At 39.9% G+C, this 24,504-nt stretch overlaps 1 protein-coding gene across 3 annotated transcripts in view; it reads right to left on the bottom strand.

Annotated features, from left to right (window-relative positions):
• NUDT4 (nudix hydrolase 4) overlaps nucleotides 1–22,249 on the bottom strand; it is a 24,980-nt gene extending 2,731 nt beyond the window's left edge. For 2 of the 3 annotated variants that reach the window (XM_027842497.1, XM_027842496.1), the window contains exons 1-3: nucleotides 21,935–22,249; nucleotides 3,682–3,792; nucleotides 2,462–2,506 (exon numbers count right to left, since the gene is read on the bottom strand). In XM_027842497.1, the coding sequence (XP_027698298.1) occupies nucleotides 2,462–2,506; nucleotides 3,682–3,792; nucleotides 21,935–22,033 (255 nt within the window). In that variant the 5' untranslated portion in view covers nucleotides 22,034–22,249. Of the gene's footprint in view, nucleotides 1–2,461; nucleotides 2,507–3,681; nucleotides 3,793–5,127; nucleotides 5,264–21,934 lie in introns of those variants that run through there. The other variant, XM_027842498.1, reaches the window with a different exon arrangement.
• Between the last annotated feature and the right edge of the window lie 2,255 nt (nucleotides 22,250–24,504).

Raw genomic sequence — 24,504 nt, forward strand, 5'->3', positions numbered from 1 at the left:
AAGGGAAAGATGGTTATAGATAACAAAGACCTTCCCCACCCCCCAAACTAGGTTCAAAATATTCCTTTTCACTTAGTAGTCAAGGCTAGGTGTTAATCTTGCTTCAACAACCTCTACATCTTGTTCTGCTTCTTCTTCACTATATGGGTGAGGGCCAGGGTTTGTGTTCACGGCAGTGCAGTGCAAGTGATAGAAAGCCATCTGAGGACCCAGTGACAAATTCTTTGGCCACAATAAAACTGATTATAATCTGTGTCAATGGGAGCAAACCACAATGACAAAACCATAGATGCTCAGTATTTGAAGGGTTTAAGAAAATGTCATCATAGTACAACTTGGATGTTCTGTAGTTTGTTAAAAATGGATTTTGTCTACTAGCAACTTTCTATGAAAGATGTGGAATTATTTCTATTTCTAATTTAGCAAACTTAGGCACCCATTAAGTACCACAAAGTAACTGAATCTGTAATGCTAAAGACAACAAAGTAAAAAAAAAAAATTACTAGTACTGACCAAAATTACTAAAGAAAGCTGTTAAACTATACTGTAACATTATCCTGAATTGAACAGTTAAGTCTCAATGTATCAAAAAGAAACAAAGTCAACTTCCACTGTTCACCAGAAGATGGAGCTATTTCATTATTGAAGTATCAGCATCTCAGGACAGAAGCTAAGGGGCGGCTATTTAAGCTCTCAAGAACAAATGAAAAGGTCCTCAGAGAAAAGAATGCTATTTTCAAGTCTTACTCTAGAAGAGAGGCTCTTCTCTTAGGGCTGTTAAATGTTTTCAGTATTCTGAGATGCCACTGTGTAGTTTTAAAGCAACAGCCAAAAATTAACATTCTAAAATAAAGTTACAAGGCATGTATTCTGTGTGCTACAAAAAGGAATTGGAATTAATAGTTTATCTGAAAAGATATCACAAAAGCAGGATCAAATGCTAGGTGGATTCATTCAATGTGTAGAACCGTCCAGGAAGCTTGATGAAAAATCTGGAGCTAGGCCTCAAAAGATGAGTGAGATATAATTAGGTAGAGAAAGGTAGGCACTTGGGTAGTGGATCAGAGCTCCGGGAGGGCCCAGAAGTTCAGGCCTAGTGATGGAGCCTATGTCTCATTAAAGCACAGTCTCCCCAAAATGAGGTTGGGAACATGACTGGTTTTTCTGATATACAGAAAAGTGATCAGAGACTAGCACATGAACAGCAGATCCTTTGGGCCAAAAAGTGAACACTAAGAGAACACCTGTAAAAGTAAAAAAGCTTGAAGCGCTAACTAGAAAAAAAGGGCTAACTAGAGAGCTAGGAATAATGCAAAGAAATTTTAATAACTATTTTGATTCTTAAGATTATGGCATAAACCCATTCCCAACAACATAAGGAGTATAATTTTATTCAGGCAACCAAGACTTATTTTCAATTTTGTCTGGGAAAAGTTTTATGGATCAATAAATAAAATGAAGCTTCTTATTAAACAACTTTTAAATTACCAATATTTAAAAAGACCAATTATCCAGGTGTGAAAGCTTCTCTTAACTCTCCCATCTTGAAATACTATTTGTAAATGCACTGAGCTCCTAATAGATACTACATAATAAATGTTTATTCTCCCTGCTCCTCCTTTCCTACCATCAAATACTGGGATTACAACAGGCCTGGATATGGCCTGTTCCATGGCCCAAAGCACCTATAAGACCAAAATCTGTGTATTTACAAGGTTGGGGGCTCTATGTGGTTGACCATCCCACCTGAAAGATTCCCTACTCTCTGCCTCCAGCACACAAAGAGGTTCCATCTCTAGGGTTGTTTGCCTATGGCCCTCATTCAGACAGCCATCTTCACCAGAAAATAGCAAAGAACACGTTTCTAACAAGGGGTGTAGCTACAGATGTTCTTTCCTCCTCTTTTGACATGTTTTAGCAACTTGGTCTTCCAGGGTGCATGTGGCTTACAGTCAACTTGGAATCCCTGTCTCACAGCTGGCTGGTCCTCAGAAAGAGACCTGGTATACTTGCTGTCCATCCTTGAAGCCTTTCTAGCTTGACTAGGACCTACCAGTGTTTAGAACTTTGTTGGCACAGCCTGCAAGATCGCAGTCTCACCTTGAACACCAGAAAGACTACTACTACTACAAAAATAACTTTCTAGTTCCTAAGGCATGAAAATATGCTTCTTTTAGCTATGAGTCTTTAGTCTGTCTTTGCTGGAGAACAAATGATCCAATGTGAATTTTCAAAATTATAGCTGGGGTACAGCACTCCCTCTCTAGGTCCTTGATATGCTTATATTTAGTACTTCGGAAAGAACATCAGGCTGCAAACTGGAAACAACCTATTCAAGGCTGGCAATGTGGCAGCCTCTTGGCTACCGGGCCTGAAGAAGACACTCCTGATTTGTGTCTGCTAGGAAAATAGCAATTTAAACAACATTAAGCAGCTGAACAGTGATATTTTTAGAACTCACCTCAAATATCCCCAGAAGTCTGCCTAATTTTCCTCTGACACCAGCCTACAAATAAATAATAAGTTAGCTTCTTCAAAATATCAGAACTTTGTATCAAAGTTTTTCACTCTAGTATTCTGTAGCTTTATTTCTTCCTGAAACTGTTTTAATGAATACACTGAATGTGAAATATTTTAACTAAGTCAATACCAGTTCTCTGGGAGAGAGTGAAATGTCATACAGACTATGTCATTCACAATGTAAATGTTATGAAATGAAATAGGCTCAATTATCCCTTCACTTATGACCTATTCTGAGATACTCTGCATTCAACATTTCACTAGGCTTTGCCTGATGAGTCTAATACACACGCCTAAATCAGGTGGTAGTGACTAAATACAGCTGTTACTCGTTTGCTTTTAAGAACCCCCCCAATGGTTTATTTCGTTCATTCATAAACACTTAGGTGTCTGCTACATTTCAGAGTTACTAGCTTTGATTCACTTGCAAATCTAATTGGTTCAACTTGTTAGCACCATTCAAGGAAAAGTCTAAAATCATATCCTCTGACTCACCAGAACTAACTAAACAATTTTCCCCATAGGAAATCTCTCCGTAGCCTTGATAAATGCAGCACTCCTTTTCTTTAGATATGACATCACAGGCTCCTATGAAATGATGGAAGGGACCTTTCTCTTACTGCCATTCTTCTCGATGGTTATCAAACAGGGTTGGTCTTTTTGGCTGTAGCACATGGTGATACCTACACTCATTTTCTAGGTTCTTTTTCCCCAGAGAATTACTGAAAGTTCAGAACTTATTTTCAACTATAACTAGAATTCTCTCTAAATGCTTTAATATTCATGGCATTCATTACTTCCCCAGAAAACACTGTTTTTTTTAAGGCTGTGCCCCTTCAGATCTTCTCTATAATTTCAGTTAAACTTGTTACATAGTCACACTCTGACTGCTTATAGAACCCTTAGGGAATTTACTATTTTTCAAACACTTCAAAAGCTTGTAAAGTTTTCCCCACATCAATAATATGATACATGCAAGGGCGACTATTACCCCCTTTTTCCCTGTGTGATTTGTCCCCCATCATATGACTTACTAGAATTCAAACCCCAACCTGCACTCTTAATCTGAACTTTTCTGGAGGGACAGAAATACCTCCCCATTAAAAAAAAAAAAAAAAAAAAAAAAAAAGGTATTTTAAGCCCGTTTTTTCGTGTCCTCACCTCCTCATACACTTCTCTTACTGCAGCTCCACCTGGCTCTTCCTCGGGCTCCATTCCTCCACCAGGAACAATCCACTGATCTGGATACCGACTGCTACTCACCAACAGCACCTGATGGAACATAAAATATAGCTTTAGTTAAAGCTCAGACACATAACTAGCTGTGTGACTCTGGGCGAGTCACTTAACCTCAACTGCCTCACCCAAAACAAAACAAAACAAAAAAAACAACTCCAAGAAACAAGCAGGATTTGAACTCACACCTGTGCTTCCCCCTTTCTTCCCAGGAGGTCCTATTAGGGTTACAATGTCATCTTGGGGCCAGCTGTGAATGGAGAGTAAGGTCTTTTCAAAGAGGACCAAGGACATCAAGACAAGACAATGACTTGCTCATGAACTGAATTTCAATGATTCTGGGGTGTGGCCACTCTACATGCTACAGCTTTTTGGGAGCCACACGTGAGAGTTGGGTGAAGATGGACACCAAAGGTGGATAAGAAGCCCTGAAAAGGACTCAGCAGCTCTCATACCAGAGGTGCTAGTACTCTCTGAACACCCCATGCTCAGCTACAATGAGGTATAATTAATAGGATTTGGAAACTGCCAATATGGGAGAAAGGGAAGGAAGAAAAGGTTATGAACCTGGGTGATTAGGAAAATGGAAGTATAAATAGTGCAAATTATATCCTGCATGGACTATGCTAACTATTAATAAGAACATAAAGCTGCTAAGGATCTGTTTGAAATGAAAGTTACTGCTACCACCTACTGGAAATTACTGCCAAAAATTTAAAAAAAAAAAAGGCTAAACTTTTCACAGTTATTTTTAAACTTCACTTTATACAAGGGGCAGTTAAAGGTCAGTTGTGCCACAAGTGACCACATGTCTTCCATGATTTTGTATTACCAAATGGAAAGTCTAAGACTGTACAACTAGCATTTGAGGTGCTGTGATTTGTGCAGGTACAAGCAGCAGCCCTTTTCCTAGAATGCACTCCTTCCTCACTTGCCCTCAGGATCCTTCAAGGAGATCAGGTTCACACCTGGTTAAAAGCAACCTTCCTGTGTTGTTTCCTTTTCATTCCCAAGCTGATCACAATAGCTGCACCAATAGCACTCACAGCCTTTGGCCCTAAGCCAGAACTCGGGACAAGACATACTAGACAGGCTAGAAGCAAACCACCTTGAGACATGTTCCAGAATGTGCCCAGCTGTTAAAGACACTGAAAGAAGCAAATTTACTTAGTTTGACCCTAGCCTTTAATTACCAAATGAGAGTTATCATGATACAATAGAAGGAATGCTGCACTTCTACCCAAGACTTCCGATTCCAAGCCCTCTATCTCACACTTACAACCTGTGTTGACTATGGGGTAAGGTCACTTACCCCCTTGAGGATCAGTTGCCTTATCTATAAAACAGGAATTGGCTAATGAGATTACCCACCTTCATAGGAGTATAAAGTGCTGCTGAAGGCACCATACAACTAACTGTAAACTATTTGAAAATTTCTATAAGCTCAGCTTTCCAGGACACCCTACACCAGATTCTGCTGGTAAGCAAAAGGAAGGTGACCACTGAGTAAGTTCCAATTAATGTCAGAATCTGCCTAATGAGATCTTTTAGGTGACTGATGATGTCCTACTTTAGTACATTTCCATAATTCTTATTTCAAAAGCAAAGAATTCAAAGTAGTTTTTAGTTCTGACTCAACTTTGTAGTTAAGTAAAGCATGTTAGTTAAGTTTCTAACTATTTTTGAAAGTTACACCTGTTGTGAAAGCATGTTTACACTTCCTTTTCTAAGTTTTAAAATGTTTCGTCCCTTTTCGCAAGGGGTTAGTACAGTTTAAAGAAATGTGATTCAGCCATCTTATCAACCAACTTAAGAGTCATATGGAAGATATAAGGTCTGGATACTAGTGTTAACATTTGGGTTATCTAATTTTCATTCTCATGATTAGCCCACCTCTTTTTGTACATATGCTTAAAAATCTTTTATGCCTCTTCAAATTAAGATCTTCTTCCAAAATATGCTAACCTACTTATATCCATCATGCCTCTGTCTGCTTTCTTTTGAAGTTACCTACAACTCTATTCTTGTAAATGAAGTTATCAATGATTTGCACTTATTTAGCATAGCCATGTCAGCTTTTGTGGCAGTGATCCAGCTTGAAAATTTCCTAAATGCAGTTTAGCTTGCTGGATAAATTTATTCGATTTGTCTATTGGTAGTACCTGTTTCAAAAATGTGTTACTGATGGATTCTCTTAATTTAGGGAATTATTTATTCTCCATCTTCCAGTTGGTTTCTGAATAGATTGGTATTAAAAAAAAAAATCATGGTTCATGTCATGGCATCTATCCTATAGCAGCTTTTCAGTAATGTCATGAATGTCATCTGTCTAAGGTAACCAACAGGATCTTCAAAAGAGAACCATCTATAAGCAATTCTATGTGAATGTTCACAGGATATCCTGTGACAACGGTGAGCAACTGTTGAGTAAGTATCTGTTACCTACATTTGCTTGGTACTGAACAGACAAAATAGTTTTGTTCAACAATCCTGTATCTTAATCTTGGCATAAAGATGGAGATAGCTTGATGAAGTTCCTTTAAGGCAACTTCTTGAAAGTAAAATGCTTTTTTGTGATAAAACCAAAAACAAATATAAGCACACCACAGTTCTGCTACATAAAATAGTCTGCCAAAGTCAATCTTTATGGTTTCATTAAGGATATTCACAAATGCAAATACAGGCCAATTTCAAAGACTTGAGAGAATAGAATAGACACATGATTCAGTCACCTTTTGGGCCACTCAGTGCCCCTCTTTTCTATCCTTTTGAAGTTTTCCCTTTTTCTGAGATATGTCAGAAAAAACAAAGCATTACCCGAGTATCCTTAAAATTACCTTGCTTCTAGCATGAATTTCTTTTAAATGTCAGAACCAACACTTTTTCTATACTTTCTAAAGTGCTGGGCATTAGGTAGAAGTGACAGAATCCCTAATCTGCTGATTCCACTGTTATTAATAATATCAGATTTTGGCCAATCTGTTCTATTTCAAATCTATTTGTAATCCTTTTGGTTGTCTATAAATCACAGAATAACCTGGATTAACTAGAAATAAAGCCAAGTTTTCTGCTGCTTTGTTTTACATTTTCCCTGTGTTGTGAGAAAATATTTCTCAAAGTCTTCCATCCTCTTCTCCTCTAACATTTTGTAAATGAGCTCACTGTATTCTAAAACATGTCTGTCCCTGGCTATCAATGAGCTCTTTACCAGATAAGAAATAAATGTGACAGGTTTTTTTTTTTTGGGGGGGGGGAGTGAGGCAATCAGGGTTAAGTGACTTGCCCAGGGTCACACAGCTAGTGAGTGTCAAGTGTCTTTGAGACTGGATTTGAACTCAGGCCCTCCTGACTCCAAGACTGCTGCTCTATCCAATGTGCCACCAAGCTGCCCCAACATCTTTTTTCCCCTTCTGTTACATTTAACAGAAGTTCAAAGAAATGTTACTGTCTTTACTTCCTTTACTTTTATCTATTTTCTACTTCTTCAGAGTCAGCTTAAGTGGATCAAGTTGACCCACAGTAACTACATTCTCTTCTTGTCTTTATCCTTGATGCTAATTTGGACCTTTGCAAACAAGGTGATGACCAAACTCTACAATTTTGTGGTTGTTGCTTTGTTGAACTGTTTTTCAGTCATGTGATCACACCTGGGGTTTTCCTTGGCAAAGTTACTGGTGTGGTTTGCCATTTTGTTCTCCAGTTCATTTTACAGATGAGCAAACTGAGGCAGACAGGGTATAGTGACTTGTCCAAGGTTACCCCAGCTAGTATCTGAAGCTGGAGCTGACTCCAAACCTGGCACTTTATCCATGGCGCCACCTAACCGCCCAACTGTACACACCGGATCCTAAAATGACTGACTTCTATGGTCATTTCTTGTCTGCTAAGATAGTCAATTTCATGCTTTGTTTTGAGGTGTGGTGCTTGCCATTCATGCCAGCCTGCTACCAAGTTACAGAGTAGTTAATAGAACGATGTGTTCTGATGTCTTAATACCAAATCAACATTGTGCACTGTCCTCTCAACTGTGACCATCTATGTTTGCCCCGAAATTACTTAACATCTAGGTATCATGATTTACTCTGGACGATGTGATCTAGTTTCTATGTCCTTCACAGCAGCTCTCCTGGACTGGTCCTTTGATCCGAGACACTTACTAGCTAGGTGACCCTTGGCAAGTCACTTAACCCTTTTTGCCTTAGTTTCCTCATCTGTCAAATGAGTTGGAGAAGGAAATGGCAAAAGGTTCCAATATCTTTGTCAAGAAATTCCCAAAAGGGGTCAGAGTCAGACACGACTGAAATGAGTGAACATGCTTATATGTAAGTATTTCTGTTCATTATGTAAGTAGGCAAATTTTCATTTGTGTTCCCAGTGCCTGCTACAGAGTAAATACCTGCTGATTCTCTACTATTTATCAGTCTGAGGAACTGAATTTTAAGAATGACATTTTAAAAAAAAGTACAACCAGTATGCTATGAGAACTGAGCCACGGATCTCCAAAGGTGGGATGAAGGAAATAGAGAAATGAAGACTTTGGAGGCAGCACAATGCAATGGGGAGGATGTGGTTAACAAGGTTACTAACTTTATATATTTGAAGGGCTCTCAGGTGGAGATATTAAACTGTGTCAGAAAGAAAATAATGGGTATAAGTTGCCAAGATTCAAGTAAAACTTTCCTACAAGTAGGAAGTTTTCCAAAGTGGTATGGGTTGCCCACTTAGGAAAAGTCTTTACTCAGATGCTGGCTGATCACTTCTTTGAAAGTTATGGAGGGGATTTCCATTTAAGCACAGATTATTCTGAAGTCCCTCAAATGCTGAGCTTCTATGACTGAATCATTAACCTGTGCTCTGCTACTTACTCATCATACCTGCCCTGCCTTTCTCAGAGGGGTTGTTGGAACAGCTAATTGAGTCCTGAGACATTTATAGATGGCAGGACTCTAGACAAAACAAATAACTGTATCACTGGTTTGAATTTCAACTTACTCTGGCTAACTAATGGCATTGTACTCCCCAGGATGAAGTATAGAGTAAAGCATCAAGTTTAACTGATTTCACTCATATAAAAGATGTCGAAAGACAACCTAGGGTAGGCCCTCAAAATGGACATATTTGATTTGCTCTTTCAATGACTGTCTCCTGCACACCTTCCAAAAAAATAACCACACCCCTATACCCACAGGAAAGAATCTGAATTCTTGAATTCCCTCCAACTGTAGGGACTAGTATTTTAAATGTGTATTGCATAGGCCCAAGACTTTAAAGTATCAGTGTAAATAAGAGTTGATCCTAGCTTTTACAAGAGATAGAATTAGAAGTGAATGCAATGCTCACTTATGATATCTGACATTTGATTAACCAACTACAATGATAAAAACCTGATAGTAAATGGTTACATTTTTCACTTATACTTTCAGTTTTTTTATGCTCTTCCCAAAAACAAAACCTACCAAGTTCAAATTACTATTTTCTTCCAATTTACTAACATCCTTTAAGACTCGGGAATCTGGGCTGCAGTCTCATTTATATGGCATAAACAAACACACTATTTAGAAATTATTTGCAAACCCCACAGTTGTACTCCTGTTCAATAGTGTCAAGTATGGTCCCTACTTCAGTCCTAACAAGTAAGCTTCTAGAATCTTGGAGCAAAAACTGGCATCTGAGTAAACAAGAACAGAAGAATTCAAGGACTGAACAGCAGTGTCTTTCCAGATTAGGAAAAGGAATCCTGAGTTAGTGAAATTGTTATTGTCCCCTTTTGCAGACAAAGGTTTTTGGGACAATGTGTTAATCTCTTACAAATTCACTTTATTTTCTGAATAAAAATTTTTAAACCTTTGTTATGCACAACCCTCCTTTACTAGATATCCTGAGGCTCCTGCAGGAGGAAGTTTACATTTTATTTAAGGTGTATCTCAACCAGAGCCAAACTGCTCTGGGTAGCAGATATCTGATAAATGCTCAAAGTAGTTTCAGGTTTGTCTTATCTCTCTCCAACCAGATATTTCAACCCTTTAAAACAAGTATTATTTTTACTATGTATTTAGCAAAGAAGTAGCATGCTACTAAAATACTAATTAAGCCACATGTCCATCAGAAGAGCATCCTTCTTACAGGGGTAATCCCTTCTACATGTAGACCTTTTGCTTCCAGCCACTCAGAGATCTTGCTCTATTAATCTCTCCTAACTAGCTCCTTTCTCCTAGTCTATGAATTTGCTCAGGTTTTTCTTATGCTAAACAAAAGCAGGAAAACTTCTCATGACTCATGCTAAGCCTTCAAAAGTATTCTTTTCTGATCCTCTTCACTATTAAATTTCCCTGCTTCCATTTTACTACCCGGTGCTGTTGTATTCCTTCCCCGCTACTCTACTAAAATCTTTCCAGGATCACTTCGTTCTTTCCTTCTTTGATTTCTCTGCAGCGTCTCACTATTTACCAGCCCTTTTTGACAATTTTCTTCTCTCAAGCATTCCATGACACTCATGAGTGGGCCCTCCACCTTTCTAAATGTTCCTCATTCTCCTTTCGGACCTTAAAGCATGGATGACACATAGTTCTGTCCACATGTTATACCCTGGCCATCTCCAGGGTCTAAAAGAGGATCTTACTGAATAGTGCCAACATCCCTAAGCTTTATTCTTAAAACCTAAATTGAGCAGCAACTGGGTTTTCTGCAAAGTTTTCAGATATAAGGTAACAATAATTAGTTCTGTGTTATCTGCAGATATCCTAAAATCAAAAGACATTCAAATGTTAAGATAATGTGAATTCATGCTTATACTATCAATTTTTCTTAATGTAGAAAATTATACTTTTGAAGAGCAGTTAGGTTTTCTGCACATAGTTTTCGGACATACAAGTTCTGTGATATTTGCAGGTACCCCAAAGCGGCATTAAAATATTAAGATAACGTGAACTTCTGTTTATATTATCAAATTTTTTTAATATAGAAAATTATTCTTTCAAAGACCCTGCCAAACTCTAGGAGTCTTTTTTTTTTTTTTAAACAGGATCAGAGTCGGAAGGGACTTCACAGGCCATCTACTCTAACCTAATTTTACAGATGAGGAAACTGAGGCCCAGGGAGGTAAAGTGGATTGTTTGACCTCTTTAGAGGACTGTTCAAACCAGGCACAGACTGATAGTGAAAAAGGCAAACTACAACCTATACACTATGCCTAACAACTAATATAGGGGATATCTGTGCTGTGTGGCGTTCAAAGCTTTAACGCTGCAGGGTGGCTAACAGACAAAGACTTGTATGCTATGGTTGGTTAAAAAGAGCTGCTTTTAAAGACACTGCCTAGTCCTTTCTGGGGCGGCTAGATGGCGCCATAGTGCATAGAGTGCCAGGCCTGGAGTTAGAAGACTTGTCTTCTTGAGTTCAAATATGGCCTGAGACACTTATCAGCTGTGTAACTCTGGGCAAGTCACTTAACCCTGATTTCCTCAGTTTCTTCATCTGTCAAATGATCTGGAGAAGGAAATGGAAAACTACTCTGGTATCTTTGCCAAGAAAACCTCAAATGGGGTCAACAGAGAGCTGGACACAATTAAAAAGCAACTGAACAAAGTTCTATTACCAGAATGCTGTATACTGAATTTGAAATATTCAAAGTAAAGTGAAAAATCAACTATTATACAGGCCACTAGCCTTTTTCTTTACTAAAAAGTAAGTTTCTAGAGGAAAGGGAAGAGAGAGGGGATTTATTGGGAGGCAGCACGATACAATGGACATACCCCTAGAGTCAGAGAACCTAGGTTCAAATCATGGCTCTGACAACTGCTACCTATGTGACCTCGAACAAGCAACTGTACCTCCCAGGGTCTCAGTTTCCTCATCTGTAAAAGTTAGACTAGATGGCCTGTGAGGTTCCTTCCAACTCTATGATCCTAACAAGAAAAGAAAGGCTCCTGGAGTTTTGAACTGTCTTGAAAGGATAATGTTCTATATTTTAAAAATTGATAATATAAACATAAGTTCACGTTATCTTAATATTTTAATGCCACTGTGGGATACCAGCAGATGAAGAACTTAAGTGTCTGAAAACTATATGCAGAAAACCCAACTGCTGTTCAATTTAAGTTCTAAGAATAGAGTTTAGGAATATTGGCACTGTTCAGTAAGATCATTTTGGCCCATATTAAAGTAGGGCACATCTATATTCAAATTTGACATGAAAATCACAATGTGGAGAATTAGACTTCATAGTGTTTACTCAATCAGTAGAATAAGAAGGTATCTTGCTTAAAGGAAAATAAATGTTTAATTAGGGAACTAGCATGTTTTCACAACTTTATCAATCCCCCTCCTCCCTGCCAACTGTCCCATCCTAGAAATCCCAGTCTATCTTAAGGAATACTGAATACTTTTTTATCCCAAACCAACTCATGGTGCAGTTCTACAAGACAAAAGCAAAAAATTCAAATCACCAATAAAATAACTGAACCATAGGTCTTAGAGAAAGGGTCCTTTCCAAAATCCCTGTATGTCCAGAGGTGGTCACTGTATACAAGTAAAATAATCTCAATTTAAATGGGCTAAAAATTTGCAACCTACTTAGGGTTTTAAAAACACATGAATACTCAAAGTTCCAGTTCTTAGAATTTCTGAAGCCACTTTAAGCCTGTGATTAATTTCTAATATTTAGTTTTTTGTTTTTTGTTTTTTTTTTAGTTGGGCAAGGGGGTTAAGTGACTTGCCCAGGGTCACACAGCTAGTTAAGTGTTATGTGTCTGAGGCCAGATTTGAACTCAGGTCCTCCTGAATCCAGGGCTGGTGCTCTATCCACTGCTCCACCTAGCTGCCCCCAATTTCTAATATTTAGTTACCATATAAGAGCTCCCATCTAAAGTGCTTTAACGTTTATAAAATAATTTTTTTCCTAAGAACCCTGAGGTAGTAAAGGCAGTAGTCCCATTTTAGCTGGGTACAGAGAGACTCAGAGGCTATGGCTATCCAGCCACAAATGTGGGAGCTGGAAAAAGAATCCAGATACTCCATCAACCCCAATTCTAGTGCTCCTGACCCAGGGTCCTTTATAGTTGAAGAGACCTTAAAAATTCAAACTTCTGGTCAGATGGATGAATCCCACTCTATGACAATCTTCAGCAAATGGTGACATACCATTTGTTTACCTTTTGCCAATAATGGGAATTTCAGTACTTTACAAAACTGTCTGCTGTTTACGGGAAAAAAAAAATGGTACCAGAACTGAACAGAATAACATGATCAACTCATCAATCCCAGTTTCCTAGAAGAAAAATTGAGCAGTGGATATAAAATTTAGTCTCCGTCTGTAATGTTTCACAAGGCCAGATGAAATAATATCCAGCAATCATTTCCTTGTTCATGTTTTTCTTCATCTGTACACAACACTGGAAAATACTTTCTTTTTAGAAAGACATCTTATGAGACCCTTTAAACACCATGGTTGTAAAAGGGTGTGCTAAATAAAGCAGTTTCAACTAGCTTGGTGATGAACTGGACATACTAATAGTCACATGCATGATTCCCTGTAATGTGCTGAGATTTTTCACAACCAAGGATGCCATGAGCAAAAAAACAAAAACAAACAAACAAAAAAAGAGTATGATAATCACTGCCTGAACTGGCATCCATTACACAGAACAAGAACCAGAGGTAAGCTTCTAGCAAGTTGGGTAGATTTTCTGCGACAGAGGAAGATATAGTGTAAGAACTGTACAAAATGAAACTATAGAAATGGGTTAGATCCATGAAAAGGAATATCCACAGAATGCATCATGAATCCACCCAAGTACTGAAATATATATTACGCTGGGACTTTTAAGGGCCATAAGATTGGACCAGTATGCTTATTCAAGAGAAATCTTGCACAAAACAAAGCCAAAGTGTTTTTCAAATCTGATCACACAACAGTTAGGGCAAATGTTACTTCCAGTCAAGGTATCATTTATAGCTTAAGTCGATTATTTGTGGTTAAGAAATCTGGTCATAATTTAATTAGCAAGTTACATGCACTTTATTGAATTATTAGCTTGAGCTTCTTGGGTCAAACTTAACATTTTAAATAATTTGCCTACTCACATAAAACAGTTTTAGATGCAAATGTATTCTTGCCACACTTTAAGAATTCTAAAGGCTGATGGAGCCCTAGATTCTGCCCTTTCCCTGAAAATAACTAGGATGGTTTTCTACACGCTTTTAAAAGCATGTATACTGGGGCAGCTAGCTGATGCAGTGGATACAGCACAGGCCTCAGCGTCAGGAGGACCTGAGTTCAAATATGGCCTCAGACACTTGACACTTACTAGCTCTGTGTGACCCTGGGCAAGTTACTTAACCCCATTGCCTAACAAAACAAACAAACAAAAAAAGCATGTATACAGTTTGAGGATTTATTTGCCCTTTCCCCTTCTTCTCTCTTCATCTCAAAACTGTTACATGAATTTTAAGGAATAAATTAATTTTGTGACTTGAGATGTTAGGAAGTACACCAAGATATTCCAAAATCAGGACTGGTAGTATGTGACACTTGGACCACAGGTTATTCTCTAACACATTTGAATAGCCTCTGTAAAAGAGGCTTAACATCTATTCAAGTTCCTTTTGAAAAAAGAAAATGACTTTTGTAAAAAAAACATTTAACAGCTACCTACAAGTCACAGAGAGACCACTATGTAGACGATATATAAAAAAAATACTAGTCTAAGAGTTTAAAAACAATCAGGGTTCAGTCAGCTACTTACTAATAACCATTATGACCTTGGCCAAGCCGTTCTGAGTTCATTCTCATCTGTAAATTGGTGATGACGACTTACCTGCTTTCTTGGAAGGGTTTCTGGAATAAATGAAAATGTGAAAAGGCCCTGAAAACTAACAGAAATTAGAAATAGAATACAAATAGAAAATAGAAATAGAATGGACACAGAAAGTATTTTGAGACTGTTAATTCCTCATCTAGAGTCAAAATAAGGGTAAAGTTGTATTCTAGTAACTATGAATCATTTTACAATTCTGGAAAATAGTCAAATAGAACACTTGCTTTAATCTGCCCCATGGTATTGCCTCACTAGAAAAATTCAATTCAACTTCCTGGATTTATTTTTCTGTTCATTCCCAATGTCCCTGAGAGACAAATCTGATAATCTTAATAGTTTATTTATTTGTATAGCAACCATTAATGGCCAGTTTTTTGGTAACTAATTTTTATACTTGATCAAAACAATTACCTGTAAAGTAATGAGCAGACTTTCAGGTTCAAGGTAATCAGAATCTGTTATATTAAAGTATTGTATAGTGCTGATATAAAATGCCAAATGGCTACAATAGTAGGTTCATCTTCAACTTTCTAAAGGCCAGTCATAAAACTTGCCAGGATCACTCAAATATACAACCGACAAGCCTAATCCTACACAAACTCTCAGCTCTACAACTATTCAAGCCAACTGAAACACTGAATTATTTACTGTAGTTACAGTGTTAATTTTGGTGCTCCAAATTTCTATATCTTTGTACAAGAGTTCCAATTCATTTTAGATAATCAAGTATTTAGGCAGCATCAGTTGAACAGTTGCTACACTGTTTCTTAAATGACCTTTCAGAACACTGGATGAACAAAGTGATGATTTTTATTAGCAGTGAAAAGTTCAAAGACAGACATTCCCAACTTCAATAGCTATCTTCTATTAAATAAAACTCATCAAATTGGCGATAAAAAGTAAAATTGTAATAGTTTAAGAAAGAAAACATTTCTCTCATTTCCTTGAATCTCAGCTCCTCTATTTAACTATGAGAACGTTTCTTTTATTCTGTCCCCCACTGCATACAACTAGGCATAGGGTATGAAAGATAACTATATATAAACATCAGGAAAAAGCACTAAGTATTGCAGTTGGGAAGCCATTGCTATGAATCATATAAAGAGGAACCAGGGTCTAACTTAAACATTGTGTTCTAAAAGCTAACAGATTATTTAAACAAACAAACCAACAAACCCTAAGAAATGAAAATGCCACTAAATTAATTTATTTCAAAGGAAAAGGCAATTTCAGGTTTAGAATGTATCTTATGATCACATGAAAATAAGATATAATATCTGTTGTCCTTAGGCCACTCCAAGAGGCTATGTGGTATAATGGAAAAGCGCTCTGGTTCTTTCTCTGGGGGGAGAAAGGGAAAAGAAAAAAAAAGATCATTTAACTAGTTGGTTCCTCAGTTTTCTCATTTGTGTGTAAGCTATAAGGAAGGATTAAATGTGTATGGAAGCACTTAGCACACTATACATAGAAGGGAGTGTGTCTCAGGTGCCTGCACTCCATTTTGTCTGAACTAGAGGTAGACTTTTTCTTCTTATACATGTACATTTATGTATTAGTAGTGGTTTGACAAAGAAGTCTGGAAAACATCTGACAACTTTACTGCTATAATTCAACTCCATTTTAGCTCTTGTGGGCTTCCCATCCACATATGGCACAGAAGGTGCACAAAGTCACAGATTTTTTGACATGGCCATTGTATTGATGTTTTACTTGATTAAACTTACTGATTCTAAGATTTTAGTAGGGAAGTGATGAAAAAAGCTACTGAAATTTTTTTAAATGTACAGAAAAGAAATTCAGAAGGAAGTACAATTTTTTCAAAGTATGCATGTAATTTATTATACTTTAAAAAGGCAAGCAGTATGAAATAAGAGTATGAAAGAGATCCAGTGTTTCACATATAATCCTCTATGTTCTGCTCTATGTGGAAATGTTCTTTTAAAATTCAGAATGAAAAATAAAATTTTTCAAAAGAGAATGGACAGAGCAGCGGTAAGGATGCTGACTGCCAGTTGTAAATGTATGGCACCTAAGGATCAAATGTACCAGGCAATCCAAGATAACCATTCCAGAATATCCTTTAATAAGTCGAGATTTGAGTTTTAAGAACTGGGGTTCTAAATGAGCTGTCTTCCCTTTTATTTTCCTTGAAAAGATGAAAAAAATGTTTCATTTCTAAATGTTCAGGTTGCCTCCAGATTCAAAGTACACGTGTCAAGCAGCAGCGGCAATAGCCCAGACATTTCAGGCACCCCGGGGCAGGGTCACTTCACACCCTGGTGGACTCTAGCTCTGGACTAGGCAGTCTCTAAGTACAAGTCCCATAAGCCTTGTCAGGGGCAGGATAAGACAGTATGCTGAGGTCAGCAAGGTCCAGGCTCAACCCCCTCCGAAGACACCACCCTAAACCGTGCACAGGTTAATGAACCTCTCTGAGCCTCAAATCTAACTGAAGGGATGAATTATCAGGAGCACCAACCTGGCTGCAGAGTGTTGGTGCTGTATAAATGCTGTATAGATGCCAAACATCATGTGATACTTATTACTAGCTTGAATGCTTTAACCAAGAAAAGAGACTGGTTACAGAAAGTTGGCCATTAGACTATTATAAGTTACACAAGTGTTTTATTTAAAAAGACTCGATATGTTGTATTTCTTAAAAACAGGAATGCTATACATAAAACCAGTCAAAATGTCATCGAACTTCTAGAAAATATTCTACATCATACCTACAGTAAGATACTAAGACTTTGCTGGCTTGCAACTTTCAATCCAGGAAATGAAGACAGAAATTGATGTAAAATGTGTCAGCCCTCATCCAGACCAATGAATTTGTTCTTCGTGAACAATTTGGTAGGATACACATGAATGATTTGAGCTAATTAGTGGCCAAAATCAGATTTTGAGGAGTCATACTCAAAAAAGACCAAAGAAAAAGAAGAGTACAGTAAGGAAGGGAAGAAATTTACTCTTAACTAGAAAAACAATGATTACAACAAGCAGTTCCAGCAGTTCAAACACATTTAGATCTAAGGTTCCTCCCCCCAACACCATTTTAACTGCTTCACTGAAGAGCCATGGATTTGAAAAAACATCCAAAATTGTTCCACATGAAGAAATTTTCTCCCATAAAACACCCAAGGTCATTCTTTTAATGGAAATCCTTTTGAAGCTGTATTTAAACACATTTAAAAAATAGTGTAATAAACACAATTTATCATTTTATTGTTGACTCTGGGTCATCAGCTGTAATGTTTCTGAGTTATACAGGACTTTTTATCCCTATAGGAGATGGATCAGCACTAGGTCTTATACCTGCTTTTTTACAGTTTATACTTCCAATTGCTTTTCTACCCAATTTTCTCTGATTTAGATAACCCCAAAGTGCCAGAATTACATAAAGTACAACCAGGCCAATCAAATACAAGCACTATATATAACATGAGACTTTCTGAAGTCTAGCTTGGCTTCTCAGGTTTCTTTTGCTTAATTTTTGATTATATCCTGGGTAAGTGAAAGCTTATTGACTAGGTTAAGTTGTCGTATTCACTTCAATAACTTCTGCTCTAATTATATCCATGAAATGTTAGTAGGAACTAATGATGAAAGACAAAAATAAATTCCATGTCCTAACTGAAATTATCTGCATTATTGTCTCATTGTCACGGTTTTTAGTCTGGGTTATTTGTTAGAAGTTCTGGCAGTTTCCAAATCAAACTGGACAGACAGGCCCAATGACAATGTCAGTTACTGGAGAACCAGTCTAGATAATTTGAGAATTTTTAGGCCAATGCTCAAAGACTAAGTTTGGGAAATTATTTAATTGGCATTGGGTGAGGGAGTGCCTGCAGTTATAAAATCATGGATTCTTATGGTTTCAATTAACATAGCAGTTCACAAAAGAATTTACAGGTTAACCATCTTTCTGTTCTCAAGATAACAGTTTCTAATAATTAACTTTTATGTATAAATCAGGATAGTATAAGCAAAGATTCTATGAAATTGAAATTATCAGCATGATAGGGGAAAAAATGAATGGAACTAGTAAGCACCTGCTATGAGCTCAGCAGGGAGCTAGGTGCTGTTATCTTCTACAACTGAGGCAAAGTGTGGATCACAAGCAAAAGCATAATAAAAAAAAACCCATTAAGATTAATGTTAAATATAGGAATTCTGCATGGGAAAGAGAACCCAAAGTAACAGTGCTTTTTTGCTTTTGTTTTCTGTGAGTCAGAGAATTCACCAAGCATAACTGGGGCTTTTTTCAGACCTCAGTAAGCTGAGTCGCTATGGCCAAAAATTCCCTGTCTTCTACCTGTTGTTCAGTCCCGTCGGATTCTTCATGATCCCATATGGGTTTTCTTGCAATTTCTTCGGCCAGCTCATTTGACAGGATGAGGAAACTGATGCAGACAGGGTTCAATGACTTGCCCAGGGTGGTCACACAGCCAGTTTCTGAGGCCAGATCTGAACTCAAAGTTGAGTCTTCCTGACTCCAGGTCAGGTACTCTACACACTAGCTGCCTCATCTTCTACATATAAATGGTCAACTGCACACTTCCCTCTCCCTTCCTTCTTAACCTCTCCCTAACACCCCCCTACCAATAACCAAAAAAAGGACTTGCTCTGCATAGCAACCAAGTCTTCCTGAGCCACTGGTACCACCTGCTGGCTGGCACTGAGAACTGATTCTACCAACCCTTCCAAGACCTACCCCCACCCCAAGTTTATAGCTTTCTTCCCCTATTTACAACTGTTAGTTCCATCTTGGGAAACTTCTCACAGGGAATTTCAGGGAAGTTCCTTCTATGGGCCACACAAGCTAAGCCTAATCAGTCATATCCCAACTAGTATTACTAGCTTACATTTACACAGGCCCTAAGGTTTACACAGCAAGTTACCTTCAAAATAAATAATAAAATTGGAGAGTTTAGTTTAATTAGCAATGGTACAAAGTTATGAGTACTGTAGATTTTCGTGAGTCAGGCCAGATAACTCTTTCGATAGGGAAATATATTCTGTAAATATAATCGAAACAAATGATAAATTAACTTTTGGAGTAAACAGAAGACACTTCCTGCACCTGATTACGTACTCTACACACAGGGAGGTTATAGGAGATTTTTTAAAAAGCTATGGATGGTGTCAGTAATGACAGAGAAACTGCATTTATCCTACATCTTATTGCTATCTTTCCCTACCTCTATGAACATCCCATCCCACACAATTGCACAAATTCAGACTCCTTATAAGGTGTTCTTGGACACCTTATACAGTCCCCTACTAGGTTCAGGATTTTTTCCACTTGCCAATTAACTACACTGTTTCATCAACTTGTCAGAGATTGAGAATGTCCTTTAGTGTCTAAAATTGTACTGCAATGTCAACCTGGATGTCATGATTCAGATGAGATTTTACCTGTAAACAATAACACCTCACAGAAAGATTACAGAACTTAACTTCAACTGCCTAGCACACAACACAGAAGCAGGAAACGGGCAAAGGCCTCAGAATATCTGAAATAGATGTCACTTTAAAAGAGCCCAGGTAAGACCTCAACTCATAACCCACTACCCTTATTCTACACACAATACCAACAAACTGATTACCTGATCTGCAAACCTACCTCCCAACTCTGTTTCTCAGTTTGTAGCTAGAGTCTAACTTAGAACTTGGACAACACCAAGAAATGCTAATGCCTGACATAGAAGGAAATGAAAGAAAAGAACTCAAAAGGGCAGAACCATCTTGGGCCTCTTACTATTGAGATAAAGAGCCCTACGCAATTCAATTGCTTCTGCAGATACATATATAAACATCTGTTTAAAATGTTTGCTTCTTGAGAATAATACTCATTTATCTGGAAAACTCTGGGGCTGAAGAAATGAAAGGTTTTTCTTATTACAATTTTTACTCTTTTCCAAGTAAGCACTTTTCCTGTTATCAGTATTTTAAATGAATTAGAATTCATCAAAAACTTCTATAATGTAGAAGTTTCTTAAGACTGGAGTAGAGCTTTTCAAAAATTATTGTAACAATTTTAACCACCTGAGAATTTATCTTCTAAGTTGCACTGAGATGCATTTCTAAAGCTCTCTTTTGGGCTAAAAAGTATAATTAACATCTCTCTTTTTAAACCAAACAGACACTATGGAAAACAGAAATCTTTCCTCTCAGAACACTACTTCATAATTTTTGTACCTGGGATTACAGAAATTTTCATCAGGTTTTCTACAGACAAAACTTTATAAAGTGTTAGCAAAACTTTGTTATTCTAGTCATCTTTTCCCACACAAACTGATTATTTTATCTCTAGAATCCTTTAGCACAACTTGTGGCTTTGTAATTTCCCAGAGAAGCTAGACTGAGAACACTGTTCTTCCTGAACAGGAAAATCAAAAAAATCTCAGGTGTTTCTGATAATAAAATAAACTCTACAAAAATAAACTCACTAATTCTCAGGTGTTTCTGAAATGAAACTAAGGTAGTACACGCACTAAGGTACCACCACAGAGTAACGTGGTTACTATAGCAAAGGCAACAACTATCATAATCGGGCACTTAGTATGACACCTTATTGTGGCACTCTGAATAAAACGGCTAAAAAAAACCCCCAAACCCTAAGAATTCAGGGGCTTAAGGGAAGTCGTATAACTACAAACCAAGTTAAGTGTTCATGATTTTTAGGTTTACTGGAAACAGTTGCTCTCGGCTCCTGACAGTATGGAGCAGTGTGGCATTTTAAACTGGAAAGAAGCGCCGGTTCGCAGCCCAACGAACGCCCAGACCAAGCATTCGGGACGCTATCTGGCAGCTCCCCTCCCCCGTCATCTACCCACCTTTCCATTACAGTCTTTCTGCACTCATCTTCCCCCCCAAATCACAAATGGTCGCGATCAAATGGGAAGGAAGTTGCTCGTGCGAGGCAGTGCGCTACGTTTGTCAAAACTATAATCGATAATTAAAAAAAAAACAATGGCAGCCCCTCGCGGCCTGGTGCGTGCCCCCAAACGAGCTCATTTCGCCGTGCCCTTAACCTGCAACTGCAGGCATCTCGGAAAGGGAACGCGCGGGGTGGGGGTGGGGGCGTGGGGAAGACAAAGGACGCGGCTCGCACACCTCCAGAGCCGTTCTGTCCGTTTAGACAGAAAATGCGGACAACGCCACGCACCACCCGCGAGCACGCGGCTCTGCGGGGCGGAGGGGGATCTGTCCCCGGAGTTGGGGGATGGGGCACCCCCCCCAAGGAGCCGGGAGGGGCGGCGGGGTGCGGGGTGACCCTCCCTAACGGGCCCTTTTGTTCCCTCCCCCCGCACGAGGCCCGGGCCGCCCGGCGGGGGGCGCGGGGCGGGGGGCGCGCCCACCTCGTCCTCCTGCTCGCTGCGGAAGCACAGGCAGGCCGCCCGCTTCTTGAAGCCCTCGCGGTCGTAGGTCCTCGTCTGGTTCGGCTTGAACTTCATCATAGAGGCGGATTCCTCCTCCTTCTCCTCCCGCCGGGGTTCGGCCGCCGCCAACCCGTGCGAGGGCGCGGGGAAGGATGCGAGGGAAAGAGGGAGGGAGGAAGGAAGAGAGGAAGGAAGAAGGGAGGAAGGAGGGAGCGAGCGCCCGAGGGCTGGAGCCTGCGCCGAGGCCGGGGCCGAGGGGACGAGCTAACGAAAGGCTGCTCCGAAGGCACTAGAGCCCGCGGGCCGGGGAGGCTGCGCCGCTGCTGCTGGAGAAGCCGTGCCTCGCCATGGAGCCCCGCCCGCCGGCCGCCTCGTCTCTCCGTCCCGCCGGCCGTCCGACGCTCGCCGCTCGCCGCCTCCAGGCACTCGAGTCAGGCGCCTCGTGACCGCCGCGGACGGTTGGCAGCTCGCGCCGCGGCTCCTCCCTCGCGGCGGCGGCAGTGCTGGCACTGCGAACGGACGGCTCGCGCTCGCTCTCTTCCTGCGCTCGCGCCCCGCTCTCGCGCTGGTTCTCGCCGAGGGTTCTCGCGCTCTCGTTCACTCTCCCTCTCCCTTCGCCCCGCCCCCTTAGACCCGCCGCCACGCCCCTCTCTCCCCCTCTCGGGCGCGAGACCCCTCCTCGCGCGCACGCGATTGGCCCGGAGACCGAAACCGCGCTCCTCCCCCCTCCTAAACCGAGCCTCGCCTTCTCTAGGCGCGAGGCGACCTAACTAGGCCCCGCCTCCTCTCCCCCCTCCCTCTTTTTTTAATTGAACTTGGCCAGAAGCCTGCATGCTGCACTTGCGCCTGCGCCCTAAGGCGATTGGACGAGGGGGAGGCGGGGCTAGACGCAGCTGGGCCGAGGAGGCGGGTCCTGGAGTGGACCGCCCGCGGCGAGCGCGCGCGTATCTGCTCTTGAGGGTCGGCTGGCGGGCTCTGAAGGGTGGGGATCTGACCTGAAAGGAGCCGTGGAAAACACCAGCACCGTGTGCCTATGGTGGACCGAGCTGTGGAGAAAAGCAAGATAGTCTTTGCCTTCTAGCGGTTCACATTTTAGTCAGGTCAAGGAGCGTTTATAAAGCGCCTACCATGTGCAAGAGAAACAATGTATCTTAGTGGAGAGACAGCTAGGCCCCGGGTAGGTCTACGAGCGCCTACTGTGTGCGAGTGTGCCTTAGTGGAAAGAGAGCTAGGTCTCAGGGAAGTCAACCGGCATTTATTAAGCGCCTAATGTGTGCCAGGCGTTGTAACAGCTAGGGGTACAAAGAAAGGCCAATAAAAAAAATGCCCTTACTCTCAGATGGGGGTAAGCTGTGCTCTTCTCACTTTTGGAAATTATGTTTGATTTCACCTCAATTCGTGCAGCATTTATTAAGCACTTATCTGCAAGAGAAGAAGTGAATCTTACTGAAGAAAAAGCTAGGCTTCAGTGAAGTCAACAAGCATTTATTAAGGACCTACTATGTGTTGGCACCCTCAGTGTTGGGGATACAAAGAAAGGCACAACCCAAAAAATGGTTGTGTCCTCAAGGAGCTAGCTGTCTAGTGGGGTTAAGCAACTTTTTACTTATATCTGGAAATTATGTTTTATTTCAACTCAATTTGTGGAGCATTTGTTAAGTACCTACTAAGTGCAAGAGAGGCAGTAGTTTGCATAAAAAGAGCAAGGCCTCAGTTGTCAGCAAGCATTTATTAAGTGCCTACTATGTGCCAGGCACTGTGCTAAGTGTTAGAGATACAAGGAAAGGCCAAAACAAACCCCAGTAGCCTTTAGATCATATAAACATACAAACACTTAAATCAATCGACCAAAGAGTATTTATTAAAGGCATACTATGTGCCAGGTAAGGGCAACGAGGTGGCGAAGTGGATAGAGTGCCAGCCCTGGACTCAGGAAGACCTGAGTTCAAATCCAGCCTCAGACACTTATTAGCTGGGTGACCCTGAGCAAGTCACTTAACTCTGTTTGCCTCAGTTTTCTCATCTGTTAAATGAGCTGGAGAAGGAAATGGCAACAACAAAAACAACAATGTACCAGAACCCTTCTTCAAATATCAAATTTGACTCTCCAACAGCAAATCTAAAAATGCCATCTTTCTAGAGATGCCCACCTCTGAATAAGCTCTTTTGGAAGTTAGATACAAGTAGGGAAATGCTAGGAGGTTGAATCCCGTCCCTCCTCCATTACACGCCTCAGTCAAGTCCAAATACCAAGTCATTTATGTAGGGGAAGTCGATGAGCAAGGATTAAGCGAAGTACCTGAACAGATCTTATGAAGTATGGCTGGGACCTTTGCAATGCCAGCCTTGAAGTATGTATTACTGGTTTAGTTTGGAAAAAGTGGAAGCAAAGGCAAATTCAATTGAATTTGACAAGCATTTATTAAACTCCTACTACATACCAAGCACTGTATTTGCTTCTGAAGATATAAAGACTGGAAAAAAAAAGTCCCTGCCCTTAAGAAGCTTACATTCTACTTATTACTCGGGATAATTATAGCTTCTAATGA

This window comes from Vombatus ursinus, unplaced genomic scaffold, assembly GCF_900497805.2.
Source record: "Vombatus ursinus unplaced genomic scaffold, bare-nosed wombat genome assembly UNPS02014874.1, whole genome shotgun sequence".
In the NCBI taxonomy this organism is placed as follows: Eukaryota; Metazoa; Chordata; class Mammalia; order Diprotodontia; family Vombatidae; genus Vombatus; species Vombatus ursinus.